Genomic DNA, 15,082 nt, shown 5'->3' with positions numbered 1-15,082 from the left:
GTAAATCAATTTCATAAAAAAAAATTGAAGTGAACAAAAAATATTACCTTAATCATTCCCAAATTACATGATACGGACTTACGGAGTACATATATAGAGATACATGTTTAAATGTTTAATGTTTATGGGGTCAAGTGCTTTAAAATTATTAGAATATGATTACACACGTACTAGCCCCCCCCCCGTACGAATAATGTTAATGTGGTCCATCCTTTCAACTAGATTCACACGAGCACACCATAATAATCCTTTATTATTGATAAAGAATGATTTCTACCATAGGAAACGAATTCATGGATGGTGCAATTATGGTGTATATAATCTAATTATGACTATTTTATACAGTACATATTTTCTATTAACTACGGAGTAGTCCGTTCTTAACACTAGATTTATTGACATTTTTGAGCCGATTATGTCTAAACAATCTTTTATTATTATTATTATTATTATTATTATTATTATTATTATTATTATTATTATTATTATTATTATTATTATTATTATTATTATTATTATTATTATTATTATTATTATCTTTTACTCCGTATTTTGTGCCTGTACGATACTTGAGTTGTTTATTGAATTTTAATATAATTTTTAATCTATATACCAAATTTTAAAATATTTCATTGATACAAAATTAGTTAGGAATTCCTTTCAAAAAAAAAAAAAAAATTAGGAATTGATGCGCTTTTGTGACGATTTGCTATCTATTGATGGAAATGTTCGATTTAATACATTTAAACAAATAAAAAATTAGCAAAACATAAATTAAATAAAATAAATGTTCAAAATCCGTTGGGTTGATCTGAACCCAAAACTTTGGGCAAGAGTTGAACATTTCTTAACTCGTAACTTAAAGTGACCAAATCCGAGATGACTCTTGACCCGACCCTAATTGACAGGTTTCCATAGTAATAAAATTCTATTAGATTGTGAAGTGTATTATTTTAACCGATTAGTATATATTATAAATGTTTTACGCTTTGAACTATTTCCTTCGCTCCAAAAAATATTATGATATAAAAAAAATTTATATGATAATTTTTTAGAAGTATAATCTAATAATTTTTTCGAATAAAATTATAATTCAATTTGTACATCTGAAATATTGGTATTTTATCGAAATTAAAACTCTAAACTAACAATTTATCCTAAAATTCTATCCAAATAGAATTCTAAATTAACTTTTTTTTATCTTATAAAGTCTATTTATATCTATCCTACGTGGCGCGACACTTGGTGAAAAGTTGGAACGCCAAGTGTCGCTGCCTCGTGACCTGGATAAAAGTTTAACGAACTTTATATATTAGTTATATGATTATGTTATACAATCTACAAAAAGTTAGTGTGAAGCCGAGATATAATCTAGGCCCCCCCTCCTCTAACTATAGCAAATCCTACCCGGCTACCCTAGTGAAGATATAAGCAACAACACGTGCCTCAATGTCTTGAGTTTTCGAGAACTTCTGGATCCGCTTCAATATTGCTACCACCTCCTTCTCTAATTCCCCAAGTGAAGAGAAAGAGAAAGAGAAAGGAAGGAAGTCATATCCAATTGCCCGACAACTAGATTCGTACTTGACCCGCTTTCGATTAGCCGCGTCAGCCACAGCCTGTCCAAGAACAAAGTCAGATACTCTGTAACCTAGACTGTGTCAAACGAGAAGACCCTGTCAAGTCAACACATACATCGTGACTACAATCCTAAGAATAAAGTAACACATCTGCAGATCTAAAGGCCCCGTCGTTCCCTCCAAACAACCCAATGTTAACCTTCTTTCTAGCTGAAATCCCAGATCGATAACAAATATCAACAAGGGTATCCCAAACAACATTATGTCGATATTTAATGCCCACCATACCAGCACACGGCACCGCGTGATCACCGAAAATATCCCCAGTGAAAACCCTTGAACAAGCAGAGCACTGCGTCGAGACAAAGAATAATGGAACACCCACTCGGTACCACAACACACATCGGTGAATCTTTGCGTTCATCGTCTAACTTAACCCTGAAATAGGAATCGCCCGAAGCCAAGCGGAGGTGTGATCTCGCTACTGCGATTTCCAAATGCTAATTGTCGAGGAGATATAGAAAAGGTGGATTATGCAGAAACAGTAACCTTTGTGAAATATATATCTATCAATTTCTTCATGAGTTTAGGGACAGCGACCTCACTAAGATTACTAAAAAAATTTAGACACAACTGTTCCATTAAACAGACTGAAAGCATCCTCAAAGGCTCGACCAAGGCCAACAACGTTCCACTTTCACTTTCCTATACAACTTATCCACTGAGGGAGACCTCTTGGTGTAGTGGCACAAAAGATTGCCTCGCGTCCTCGAGGTACATTAGCAACAAATCTCACCCCACATCTATTTAGGACATTGCCAGCTAGGTTTTCTATAATAGGAGCCTTCAGATGGGGCTTGATTGACCTTACCGTGTTAATATATAAAAAAATATGTACGAAGTATAACTTATCCATTGATCGACAAATCATCTTCAAGCATTTAAAGCGTGATTGCACTCAGTGCCCAGGGTTTTGTGATTTTAAATTGTACTCCCTCCGTTCTCTAATGTTTTTTACGTTTGGAATTATGCGCGGTTATTAAGAAATTGTGTGAAGTTGAGGTATATTAAAATATTTCAATGATTGAAAGTACGATTTTATTGAAAAATACAATTTTGAGCATGTGGGGTGAAGAAATTAGAGGAGAGAGAAAGTAATAATAAGTGTTGAAATACTATTAAAATAGTATAAAAAGTACAATAGCACATGGAAAGTAAGGACTTTTGAGTAAAAAAAATTGTAAAATAAGGGTAATTTTGTCCAAAATTTATGACCAAAATAGGAAAGATACTAACTGTAAAGAATAAAAAGGAATACCCTAAATGAAAACGTAAAAAACATTTAGGAACGGAGGGAGTAGTTGTTATGGCTGTTTCGATTTGCATTTGTTTGAGTAATCAATTTGGACACTAGACCACTTGTGCTTGGCATTGTGTCTCATCCTAAATGCTAGAATACTAAATACCTTGATGAGAAAGACGAGTGAAAAGTTTCAAATGACAAGCAATTTGAGATGTTTTATGACACGCAAAATGAGTCATTTACGTTATTTTTTTGCTTAATTATTTCTAGTTCAATTTGGACTCTTAAGAGCCAAAATGACCCCTAAACCTTATCGGCATGTAAAATGAAAAATAAAAATTTAATTATATTTTTAAAAAATGGAAGGTCACTGGCTTCACGTGAAAATGGTGGCCAGAAAATTCATTAAAGGCTTGCTTTGCAACCAATTCATTAGCTTGTTGTGTTTGACCATTACACAAAGTAAAGGATGTTGGATGCACCCAAGCCATTGTTCAAAGCGTTGATGCCAATTTTACCTTTTAAAAAAGTTATTTTGTTCAAGAGGAAGAGAACACGTCTTAAGCTTGTGTATGCTCAATTGAATGTGTAAGCAATTTAATTTCAAAAGCATTATAAGAATATGCATTCTATGTATAAAGATAATCACTTAAAATTCATGCACCAGAAACTGATAATATTCATGACCCTTAACATGACTTCTTATGGGTAATTCGTTGAAAATAATGTCCTAAGAAAATTATGATCCCAACTTTCAAAGAAAAACTGGGTAAATTCATAAACTAGGAAGAAAATCACATTCATATTTAAGTAGATCATGAGAGATTTACAAGAAATAAGTAACTATCTAGATATAAAGACCAAATTGGTAATTAAGAAATCAATTCTGAGTTAATTTATTGATCCTCACTTGTTAATTAAAAATCCAAAATGATATTGCATATTTAATAAGATCATGAGAGACATACTAGTATCTATTAAGTACTATAAGTAGCCAATAGCTTAAACAATTTGCCCACAACTCTATCTATCATTTGATAAATAAATTCTCCATCTTCTCAATTTCTAATTATAATTACAAAAAAGTATCCAAACAATGGCCGGAAATATATCATTTATCCCTCTCATGTTAGTGTTACTAGTTATTCTGTTTTGTGGTAAGTGTTTTATTCTTTCTTTACGTAAAAATATCATTTGTAATCACTCAATTTCAAGTCTCTTACAGGTAATTTTTTTTAATCAATTCCAATCCAAAATACTATATATCAATTTTAAAAATAATAAAAAAACAAAAATCAATTTGCATTTTTCTTCATTTACATGTAAACATAAATGCACACGCTTATAGTGCAAAATTTATTACTTATTTATATGTTAATTAATTAATTTCGCGCTGTAATTAAATACAAATAATCAGTACTTTTACCTGCAGGAATTAGTGTTAGTGGTAGTGCTATTGCTGAAAGCCCAAGTGATGATCCTCAGCATATAGGAGCAAAATGCCTACTACTGGAAGGTTGTACCCATGATAAATGTTCGACGAAGTGTGGGGGAATCATCGCACATTGCTTTGTCCATTCACTTTGTTGTTGTATATAATATACTTTAATACTATACCTTTGTTGTACCAAACACATACTCCGTACTACATTTGAATAAAGAACTAGTATTTGGCTGGGTTCAGGAACTGCCCCAGAGTGATTACATTTAATATATAAATAACTCAATTTTCTTATAACTAATTTTTTTTTTTATTTTTTTATTTTTAATTACTTACTATTTTTTTTTTTAAATGACACAATCAATTTAGGCACAGCCGTAAAGGAGAAAAAATTTTTTGCTAAAACAAGTGGATAAACTATGTTTTTAGCTTATTTAATGAAGTTTGTAGTCAGATCAATTAAAAATAAACTTTTCAAAAAGGAATACGCGTCATCACTCAACTACAAAAATAGGGAGTATGACTAGTATCATTTATCACCAACTAATAAAAAAAACAAAGGATTTGTTAACCTTTCAACAATTGGATTTACTCAAGGGAGAAAAGCAGCAAAAAGAAGAAAAAGGCCCAACTTGATCGCCCTAGAACAGCCCATTCATTGAACATATCAACTTGGACCCATATAACTCAATTCAAAGTTTCAAACCCTATTTACTAGTATTTGACTTAAATATATCATCTATTACATCCATTAAATATTAGTTGCAACTTTGGAATAATTAATATCCAAAGTTTCAAATAATACCCTAAAGTTGTAACTAATATTTAAAGAAAGTAGTACACTACATCTGAATTCCTGAACACGTCTTAATAAGGTTAATCCAGTTTTTGTTTGTAATGTAGTATTGCCATTTTAACTGAACTTTAGTAAAGAACAAAAAATGAACATTTTTTCTAATCATGAATTAGGAAATAAATTAATCAAGTAAAAGTAGTACATGGTACTCTTATATTCATGTTCACTTAATCAGTTTAACAGTGTCTTGATTGCAGCAAATAAAATTAGTGTTTCAAACTCTCAAATTTCAATACTTCACATTTTCTAGCCATTTATTTATTTTCAGGACAACTAGAATATACATTCTTGTAAAAAAAAACGACCACTGATAATTGTATATACTCATGACCCTTAAGATGATTTCTTATGTTTCTTCTCTTGCCATTCTTTAATTTCAGCATCCACCATAACTTTCACCTTGTCAAAAAATCCTGGATATGGTTCATACCCGAAGAAATGATGAAGGGCCTGTGAGATAAATATAATATTTTAGTTCTTTGTATGCTGATCTTTTACAAGGTAAATCAACTTATCCACTAGTACTACAAAGAATATCCACATCATGTGAGCTAAAACAATCCTACAGATTAACAGCAAATTTGGTTCACAGTTAATGGAGTCGAGGAGCAGGAGGAAAAGTGACGTAAGGAGAAAGGAGGTTAGGAAAAGTGACGCAAGGAGAAAGGAGGTAAGGCCGTAAGGGGAGGGGAGTGAGCTATCATTTTCTTTCTTTCTTAATATTTTGAAACACAAATTAAAAGGGTTTTTTTTAATGAACGCTCACCTCAAGTAACACAAAGAAAGGAGCCATCAAGAAGGCTTGTACGAGATTATCCAGAAGAGCAGGTGCTCGTTTCTGTCAAAAATGATAACACGATTGTTAAGCAGCAATAGTTTGATCAGAATCACCAATCAGGATATCCGAGATGATCACCTCAAAGACTCCGTGACCAAGGAACTGTGCAGTCCAACAAACAAATTGAGCTACCAAAACAACCTGCCAAGGTGAACAAAGGACGCTAAAATGCTAAATCCCAAGGAGTAAGAAACATTAATTTAAGCTAACCCCTTTTAATGAAAAAGGTTTTGGATGGGAATCAGAACATGGACATTGTTTGTGCTATCAAAATAAAAGAAACACTGGTGCTCAGGTCATGTGTAACAGTATTTTCAGTGTACCTGCGACACTAACAATGTACAGAAAAACGTATAAGGAAGCATAGGTCTGTTGACGCTTGACATACTTCAAAAAAATCCTGTACATGCAAAGTGACAATGCAGCTATGCAGATGGATGCAAAGGAGTAAAAGATACATCAAAGCGGTAAGGAAAAATATGTGTTATACAATAGTGCAATTCCAGAAGATGACGTGCAAGTTTGGTGTAAATAGGATCAAGGTCATTTAGAGTATAGACGTACATCAAACGTCTATTCTTGCCTTAATATATTCATTTGAGGAGAAAAAATTAAGATAACTTAAAACGAGTTTAAAAAAGTTGAGATAAGCTCACATAAGTTCCAATATAGGCTACTCAAATCCTATTCACTACTACAAATTGCTCAATGCTTAGGTTAGTTCCAATACGTTCAGAAGAGTGAACTTAGGTGGCAAGAACACACCCTAACAATAGGAAGATAATTTGTGATGGCAGTCATGGCACAACTAGATCAATATGCAACTTCACTGGTATGTGGTTATACATTGATCCCCTTTCATACTAAGATTAAAATCAAAATAAGTCACAAAATGTTGAGATTAGTTCCATTTAGCACAGATGAGTGAAATAAGAAATAATAAAACACCCTAATAATAACAACAAAACATGTGACAGCACAAATTGTAGGTCAATATAAAGCTTCAATATGCACCTATTCATTGATAATAGGAAGAGTAAGATTAACGAAAGTTACAATATTCAAAGTTGTATGCCACAAAAAGTTCAAAGGTCATCTTACTAGCATTCTAAATTATGTTATATATTCATTAAGATATTCAAAACTAGCGGCATTAACTTGAATACTATCATCAAATAGAAACAAAAAAAATAATTTGTTTGCTGACTCTGCTCCCTTGCACTGAAAACTCTTTTCTTTATCCCCCTGTATTTCTGGGTCTACGCTAATAATTCACAAGTTGATGACAAACAATCAAGAAGCCAGGAATGCCACTAGGCAAAGTAAAAATGTCCATAGGAACAAACTCATTCCACTCTGCAAGACTACAACCATCACATGAGATATCCTCTGTTTTGCAACTATCACAATTTACAAAGGGATTATAATTTATGCAAAGGAAAAGAAAATTGGTAATAAAAAACAAAAAAACATTAATAGTGTTTAGTCAAAACACGTCTGTGTTGCCTAAGAAAGCTTTAACACATGGGATGCTCTATATAACCTACCTCGAGTACTAAATAGGATGAATAGTAAGGGATGTGCACCATCAAACAAACCCAACCAAGATTACAAAAATATTGGTGTGTTTGGATTGAAGGAAATGGAGGGAAAGGAAGGGAAGGGAAGGGAAATGGAGAGATGGAATATCTTTCATTTGGATAACAAATGAGGAAGGAAGGGAATTGTCACTTTGCAAAAATATCCAACGGTGTGTTTGGATCGAAGGAAATGGAGGGAAAGGAAGGGTAGGGAAATGGAGAGATGGAATATCTTTTATTTGGATAACAAATGAGGAAGGAAGGGAATTGGAGGGGAGAGAAATGGAGGGATTAAATTGTATGAAATTGATCCCTCCAACAATGGAGAGATTTGGAAGGAAAATTCAACATTCTTTCCTCCCCTCCCTTTCCCTCCCCTCCTCTTCTCCTCCCTCCCCTTCTTTTCCTTCCTCCTTTTTTATCCAAGCACAGTGTAACAGATTGTATCTTTATAATTTTGGCATTGAGGGTTACCCAGAATTATGAAGAATAATGGATGGGACCTATGAATTTGTTTTTCTCCAACATGGACCAATCACACAAATTGAAAGACATTGCCCTTTTCATAGAGTTCAGGAATTCAAGGATCTATGTTAAGAAATAAGTTGGTTCTTTCAGATTAGGTGTTAATAGCTCATTCATTTATATCTACTTCTACACGATTCTATGTAGTTCCCAAGTTATATGTCTTTTGATTAATACAATTGCTTTTCAACTCTCGGGAAAGAACAATAATCAGAATTCATGCAAAAGCTACTACAACCTCAATGGTGCTTTTTGTCCCTATAAAAAGATGAGGATGGACGTTATGTTTTATGAATTTGGTATATAGTGTGGGCTAATGGCTAACTAATTCTCCAAAATCTCAGTGTATAACACATTAAGTTCTCCATAATGATTCAATATTTTCAGCATTACAAGTTTCAATAATGTTGGGAATGCAACTATTTACGTGAACTCCCTCAAAATAGCCTACAGAAGACATGCCAAAAATGCAAGGAAATAATAACTTGGGGATGTTGATCCTTAACCAAATAGATACGCATGAGATTGACACATCTAAAGAAGAGAAAACCACCTTTTATTACGGTGTGTTTAAATTGAAGAAAATGGACAGAAAGGAAGTGAAGAGAAATAGAGAGATGGGGTACCTTTCATTTGGATAACAAATGAGGAAGAAAGGGAATTGAAGGGGAGAGAAACGGAGGGATTAAATTATAGGAAATTGATCCCTCCAATAATGGAGAGATTTGGAAGGAAAACTCACCATTCTTCTCTCCCCTCTCTTTCCCTTCCCTCCTCTTCTCCTCCCTACCCTTTTTTCCTTCCCTTTTCTTTAACCAAACACACTGTTAGAGTGCTTTTGCATGAATAAGAAGGATTTTCATTATCAAAATATAAACCTTTTCAAGACATTGCCCACAAAATGGATCCTTCCAATTCCCTCCCCTTCCCTCCTTGCATTAGATAACCAAACAAAGGACGATACATCTCTCATTTTCTTTTCTCTTCCGATGCCTCCATTTCTCTCTATCCAAAGTTCCAAACATAGTGTTACAGAGCCTAGTCCTGTCAATAGAAAACACCAGTGGCCTACAAACCATAGTTACAATTTGAGAGGTCAAGATATGCACAAACCTATTCCCACCAATAGAAAACACAAGTAGTATTAAAGGGTAGTAATATGGTATTAATAGAACTGTTAGAATAGCAGTGCTGTGCTGTTATTACTAGCTATCTTATTTGTCTTTTTCTAGCTACTATGTTGTCTTGTAATTTCGTAGGATGATTCTAGTGGACACTTGTCTTGCTTTGTAAGGTCAGAGGTCCATGTTATATATTCTGCTGTGGTGCTCTCTTGAGCATTAAGGAAAATGAATGAAAGCTTACCCTAAAATGTGGGAACATTCCTCTATTTCTGCCGTTTTTATTATTTTTCATGTCTTCATGGTATCAGAGCCAAAGGCTCAGTTTTGCCTAAAAATCCTATCTTTCATCATTTTTCTATTCTTCTATCAATCTGCTAAAATCTGATAAGTTTTCCTTTAAAAGTTTCAATCTTTGTGTAAAAATATCATGGCTACGACCATAGATGCTACAAGTCCTCTGTATGCATCCTTCTGATGGAAATAATTTCCAATCTATTGAGAAACTCCAAGGTTCTTCCAACTTTAGGTCATGGAAGAGATCTATGGAGATTGCTCTTGCATCCAGGAGAAAGTTGGGTTTTGTAATTGGAACTCAGAAGAAAGACACTTCAAATAGTGTAAAAGCTGAGGCATGGGATACCTGCAACAGCATGATAATCTCATGGATTTTGGGGTTGGTCTCAGAATCCATTAGAAAGTCTATCCTATATGTAAACAATGCTGACAGTTGGAGAAAAGGTTTTATCTCATAAATGGGTCTAGGAAATACAAACTCAACAAGGAGTTGTATGAGACCAAGCAGGAAAACAGGTCTATCAGTGAGTAATATACTCATATGAAGGCAATCTGGGAAGAGTTGGATTCTCTCGACATTTTTCCAACTCTCGCAACAGTGAGTGCTGAAGTTGCTAACCTGCTGACAGCCATAGAGAAACAGAAAGATGAACAGAAGTTATTTCAGTTTCTCAATGGGCTAGATGAAGCATATGGAGCATAGAGAAGTCAAGTTCTCATGATGAATACTCTTCCATCAGTTGAGACAGTTCTCTGGAGCAGGAAGAGTCACAATCAGGATAAGGAAGAGCCAGAATCCCTTGCTATGTTTAGTAAAGGGATAGGGGGAGCTTGTACTGTATGTGGAAAAAAAGGGCACCTAATGTTCAAGTGCTGGGAAGTAATAGGATACCCACCTGGACATCCAAAGGCCAAAACTCATCCCTAAAAAGAAAAAGGAAAAACCACTTCTGGAAATCCAAAATGGAACAAGGGCAAGCAGGGAGGAAACAGAACAGCTGCAAATGCTCATAGCAGTAATTAGAGTGAATCTGGGATGAGCAATACTAGCTCAAACACTCTGTTTACCATGCAACAAATAGGGTCTATCCTCAGAATGATGCCAGCATCATCAAAATCAACGGGACCAGATACTGATGATGAGCTAGACACTGCATATGCAGGCATGGTTTCATGCTACTTTGCTGAATATGTGGCAAATAGTTAGATTATTGACTCTAGTGCATCTGATCATATGACTGGTTGTATGGATGGTATGATTGACTTGGTAAAAAGCTTTAAAGAACCTAAAATCAATTTGCCTACTGGATAAACTGCTAGCATTAGTCATATTGGAAATCTGAAACTTGCAAAATGATTTAATGCTTAAGAATGTTTTGTATGTTCCTTCATTTAAGCACAACTTGTTGTCTGTGAATAGACTGTTACAAGATTCTGAGTGCAAAGTTCTATTCTATGCTAAGTACTGTGTCATTGAGGAATTGCAAACTAGTGTAGTGAAAGGAATTGGAGTGATGAGAAATGACCTGTATTATCTTCAAAATTCTCCAATGGAGAGTGTAATACAAGATCTTAGGAAGGAAGTTAGTAAGAAAAGCTGGTTCTAATGGAAGTGAGAAGCAAGCCATGAATACTAATGCTTCGAGGGAAGTGCCATCTGTGGTACAGAACCACAGAACTCTACGGCATCATAGGTTAGGTCGTGCACCTATGGCAAGAATTGAGAAAATTTCTGGATTGAAAAGAATGAATAGTGAGAGTGCAGATGTTTGCTTGACATGCCCTCTTGCTAAGTTCACTAAACTACCATATGATCTGAGTGAATCAAAAGCAAAAGATTTATTTGAACTTATACACTTAGATACATGGGGGGCCATACAAGGTTGCTACCAAAGGAAAATACAAGTATTTCCTAACATTGGTAGATGACTATTCTAGAATAACATGGATCAATCTTCTGGTCCAGAAGTCAAGTCAGATGCATTCAAGGTGATAGAAAACTTTGTGAATATGGCAAAAACACAACATGGTAAGAAGGTGAAGATTATCAAAAGTGACAATGCACCTGAGTTTGAAGATCAGAAATACAGACCTTTCTTTGATAAACTTGGAATCATTCACCGGACCTCTTGTGTTGATAGGCCTCAGTAGAATGGTAGAGCTGAGAGAAAGCACAGAAATGCCAAGTGTGATTCTCGAGAACAGAACACCTTATGAAGTTCTGTATAACAGTAAACCTCATTATGAACAAATGAGAGTTTTTGGAAGTCTTGCTATGGCATCTAATCCAGACTCAAAAAGGCTATAAGTTGATGAACTTGGTGAATGGGAAAATGTTTGTATCTAGAGATGTGAGATTCTATGAAAATATTTACCCTTACCACCTTATGTACACTGTCACTCCCAAAGAAAGAATCACTGAGAGTGAAAAACCACTTCAAGTGTCATGGATTGATGATGATACAAACACAACCTGAGAGGATCCTGAACCAAACACAAACACCCCACAAAATGAACCTGGAACACAACCTGAGCCAAACACAAACCACACAAATGACCTTGACCCTAGTGAGCATCGTGTGAGTGAATCAGGAAATGAAAATCTTGTAAGAAAGTCAGGAAGAAACCATAAAGCTCCTGCATGGCATAAGGATTATAAGATGGGAAATATGATATATGCAGAAGCAGTGGTACAAGTTGCTCAGACTCCTGCTACACCAAAGTTCTTCTGCATGATGGCTTCTCAAACAAAAGAAAGTGATCCAGTGCACTTTAAGGAAGCAATGGAACACTCACATTGGCAACAGGCTATGAATGAAGAGTTAGATACCTTGGAGGAAAAGAATACTTGGGAGATAGAAGGTATACATGCTATTGGGTGCAAATGGCTGTACACAACCAAGTATAACCCCAAGTCTGGGAAAATAGAAAGACACAAATCAAGACTTGTTGTTCTGGGAAATAATCAGAAGCATGGTGTGGACTACAAAGAAACATTTGCACCAGTTGCAAAGATGACTACTGTTAAGTCATTATTGGCTATAGCTGCCATTCAAGGTTGGGATGTACATCAAATGGATATAAAAAATGCATTTCTTCATGGAAATCTAGGAGACTGGTACATGAAGATGCCACCTGGATATTTAGGGAAAGGTTTCAGGTTTAGGACTAAATTCTCTGGAAAAGATGAAAGTGATGGCAACCAGAGTGTCATCAAGTCTCTCTATGGGTTAAAGGAGGCACCTACCCAGTGGTATGCAAAGTAAAGTGCTCCTCTGATAAGCAAAGGGTACATACAATCAAAAACAGATTACACTCTCTTCACTCAGAACAAGGAAGGGTTTGTAGCTATTTCGGTGTATGTAGATGACTTGATAATTACTGGAAGTGATCTGAAGCTGATTAATCAAGCAAAGGAGTATTTAAATACTCAATTCCATATGAAAGATATGGGAGAGTTGAAGTACTTCCTTGGAATAGAAGTTCAGAACTGACAGGGGAATAATTCTGTCTCAGAGTAAGTATATCAGATACTGAATACAATCTCACTGGTTGTAAGCCTCTCAGGCTCCTTATGGATGCACATGTAAAACTTACTCAGCTCAGCAGGGACTCTTCTTGAACATCCAGAATTGTATCAAAGGCTCATAGGGAAGCTTATCTACTTGACATAACTAGGCCAGATATTGCATTTACTGTGCATACTCTGAGTTAGTTTATGCACTCTCCAACCTCTGCTCATTTACAGGCTACAAAAAGGTATCTAAGGTACTTATCTCGCTCTTCTGATGAGGGTATTCTTCTTGCCTCTAAAACAGGAGCAGAACTGAAGGCCTACTGTGATAGTGATTGGGCTGGATGTCCTATCACTAAGAAATCAACATCAGGTTTATTCTCTTGGGAGATTCTCCTATATCATGGAAAGCAAAGAAACAAAGTGTTGTTGCTCGTTCTACAGCAGAAGCAGAATACAAATCTATGGCTTTGATTGTGTGTGAAGTAATGTGGATGAAGCAATTACTTAAAGAGCTAGGAATCAAAGTGAAAGACAACATTCCTGTGTTTTGTGACAATCAAGCAGCATTGTCAATTGCTGCAAACCCTATGCAACATGAAAGAACTAAACATGTTGAAATTGATTGCCACTTCATTCGTGACAAGGTGAAAGATGGTACAGTGAACCAACTTATGTTTCTAGTGCAAATCAAATTGCTGATCTGTTCACCAAAGTGTTGCCTGTAGCTCTCCAGCAAAAGCTTCTAGACAAGCTGGGAATTCAGTCCCCTTCCTCTAAGCTTGAGGGGGAGTATTAAAGGGTAGTAATATGGTGTTAATAGAGCTGTTAGAATAGCAGTGCTGTGCTGTTATTACTAGCTGTCTTATTTGTCTTTTTCTAGCTGCTATTTTGTCTTGTAATTCCCTAGGATGATTCTAGTGGACACTTGTCTTGCTTTGTAAGGTCAGAGGACCATGTTATATATTCTGCTGTGGTGCTCTCTTGAGCATTAAGGAAAATGAATGAAAGCTTACCCTAAAATGTGGGAACATTCCTCTATTTCTGCCGTTTTATTATTTTTCATGTCTTCAAGTAGTTTAAAAACCATAGTATATTAATGAAACCCTAATTTGATTTCAGCCTTAAACCACAATAAACATAAAACATAAAACTATGTTATAGAAGTACTCATGTCAGATTAACGAGACTCATGAGTCATGACATTGGTATACACATTTCACATTTCATTTAGGGCCAAACCTTGGGAAAATATTCACAAAATAAATGTACCCATAGTACCCAAGTCAGAGTAGCTTACAGTAACAGAAGCCCATCAACAATCGTCATTTACCAGAAAAACACAGAAAAATCAACCCAATGTAAACCATCATGTCCATCAATTAGCAATAGTAACTCACAAATCACTACCTAACCAAGATTAATGAAAATAGCCTCAACAAATTCAACCAACATTAATTTAAAAGAAGAATTAATTTGAAAAATTACCTTCCAAGTCAAAGAAAACCCCAGCTGAGTAGAACAAGCAGAAGCTCCAACCCAACAGAGGAAACAGAGAATAGCAGCCAAAAACCCTGCTTTTTTTTCCATACCCACATAAAATACAGCATATATTATAGTGAAAAATAGTGCAAAATTAGGGAAAAACAACATGGGTACAAAGTATAGTAGCATAAGCCCAGTATAAAAAATTGGCCAAACAAATAGCATATGAATAAAGATATTAACTGGGTTGCTATGATATGCAGCATAAAATGCAAAGTTCTTTTCTAGATCAAATAAATCCATTTTCTATGCAACAATTTTCTTCAAAAATGGAAACTTTCACTTCAAAAATCGAAGCTTTGGATGAAAAATCGAAAGTTTTTCATAAAAAATTGAAGCTTTAGAATGAAATATTGAAGAGAAATGGAATTTTTTAGAAAAAATTGGTTTACAGGAAAATTAAATTACTGAATTAGGTGAATTTTGGTAGTTGGAAATTCTTTGTGATAGCGTGAACTTTGCGGTTAACGGAACCATTACAA

The 15,082-nt window shown here is 34.9% G+C and overlaps 1 protein-coding gene across 2 annotated transcripts; it reads right to left on the bottom strand.

Moving 5' to 3' along the window:
• Positions 1-5,297: 5,297 nt before the first annotated feature.
• LOC145567322 (2-hydroxy-palmitic acid dioxygenase MPO1-like) lies at positions 5,298-15,082 on the bottom strand. 2 transcript variants are annotated; one of them, XM_081626579.1, is made up of 4 exons: positions 14,544-15,081; positions 6,097-6,159; positions 5,947-6,018; positions 5,298-5,630 (listed from the first exon to the last, which is right to left on the bottom strand). In XM_081626579.1, exons 1-4 carry the CDS (start codon positions 14,841-14,843, stop codon positions 5,514-5,516), a joined length of 552 nt encoding a protein of 183 aa, XP_081482705.1. In that variant the 5' UTR covers positions 14,844-15,081; the 3' UTR covers positions 5,298-5,513. The 2 variants fall into 2 exon arrangements, with proteins under 2 accessions (XP_081482705.1, XP_081482706.1); XM_081626580.1 differs by lacking the exon at positions 6,097-6,159 and having other exon boundaries at positions 14,544-15,082.

This window comes from Chenopodium album, chromosome 11 (genome assembly GCF_948465745.1).
Source record: "Chenopodium album chromosome 11, dcCheAlbu1.1, whole genome shotgun sequence".
NCBI classification, from domain to species: Eukaryota; Viridiplantae; Streptophyta; class Magnoliopsida; order Caryophyllales; family Amaranthaceae; genus Chenopodium; species Chenopodium album.
Note: the sequence above shows the minus strand (reverse complement) of the source record. Positions and strands in the feature narration are given on the sequence as shown.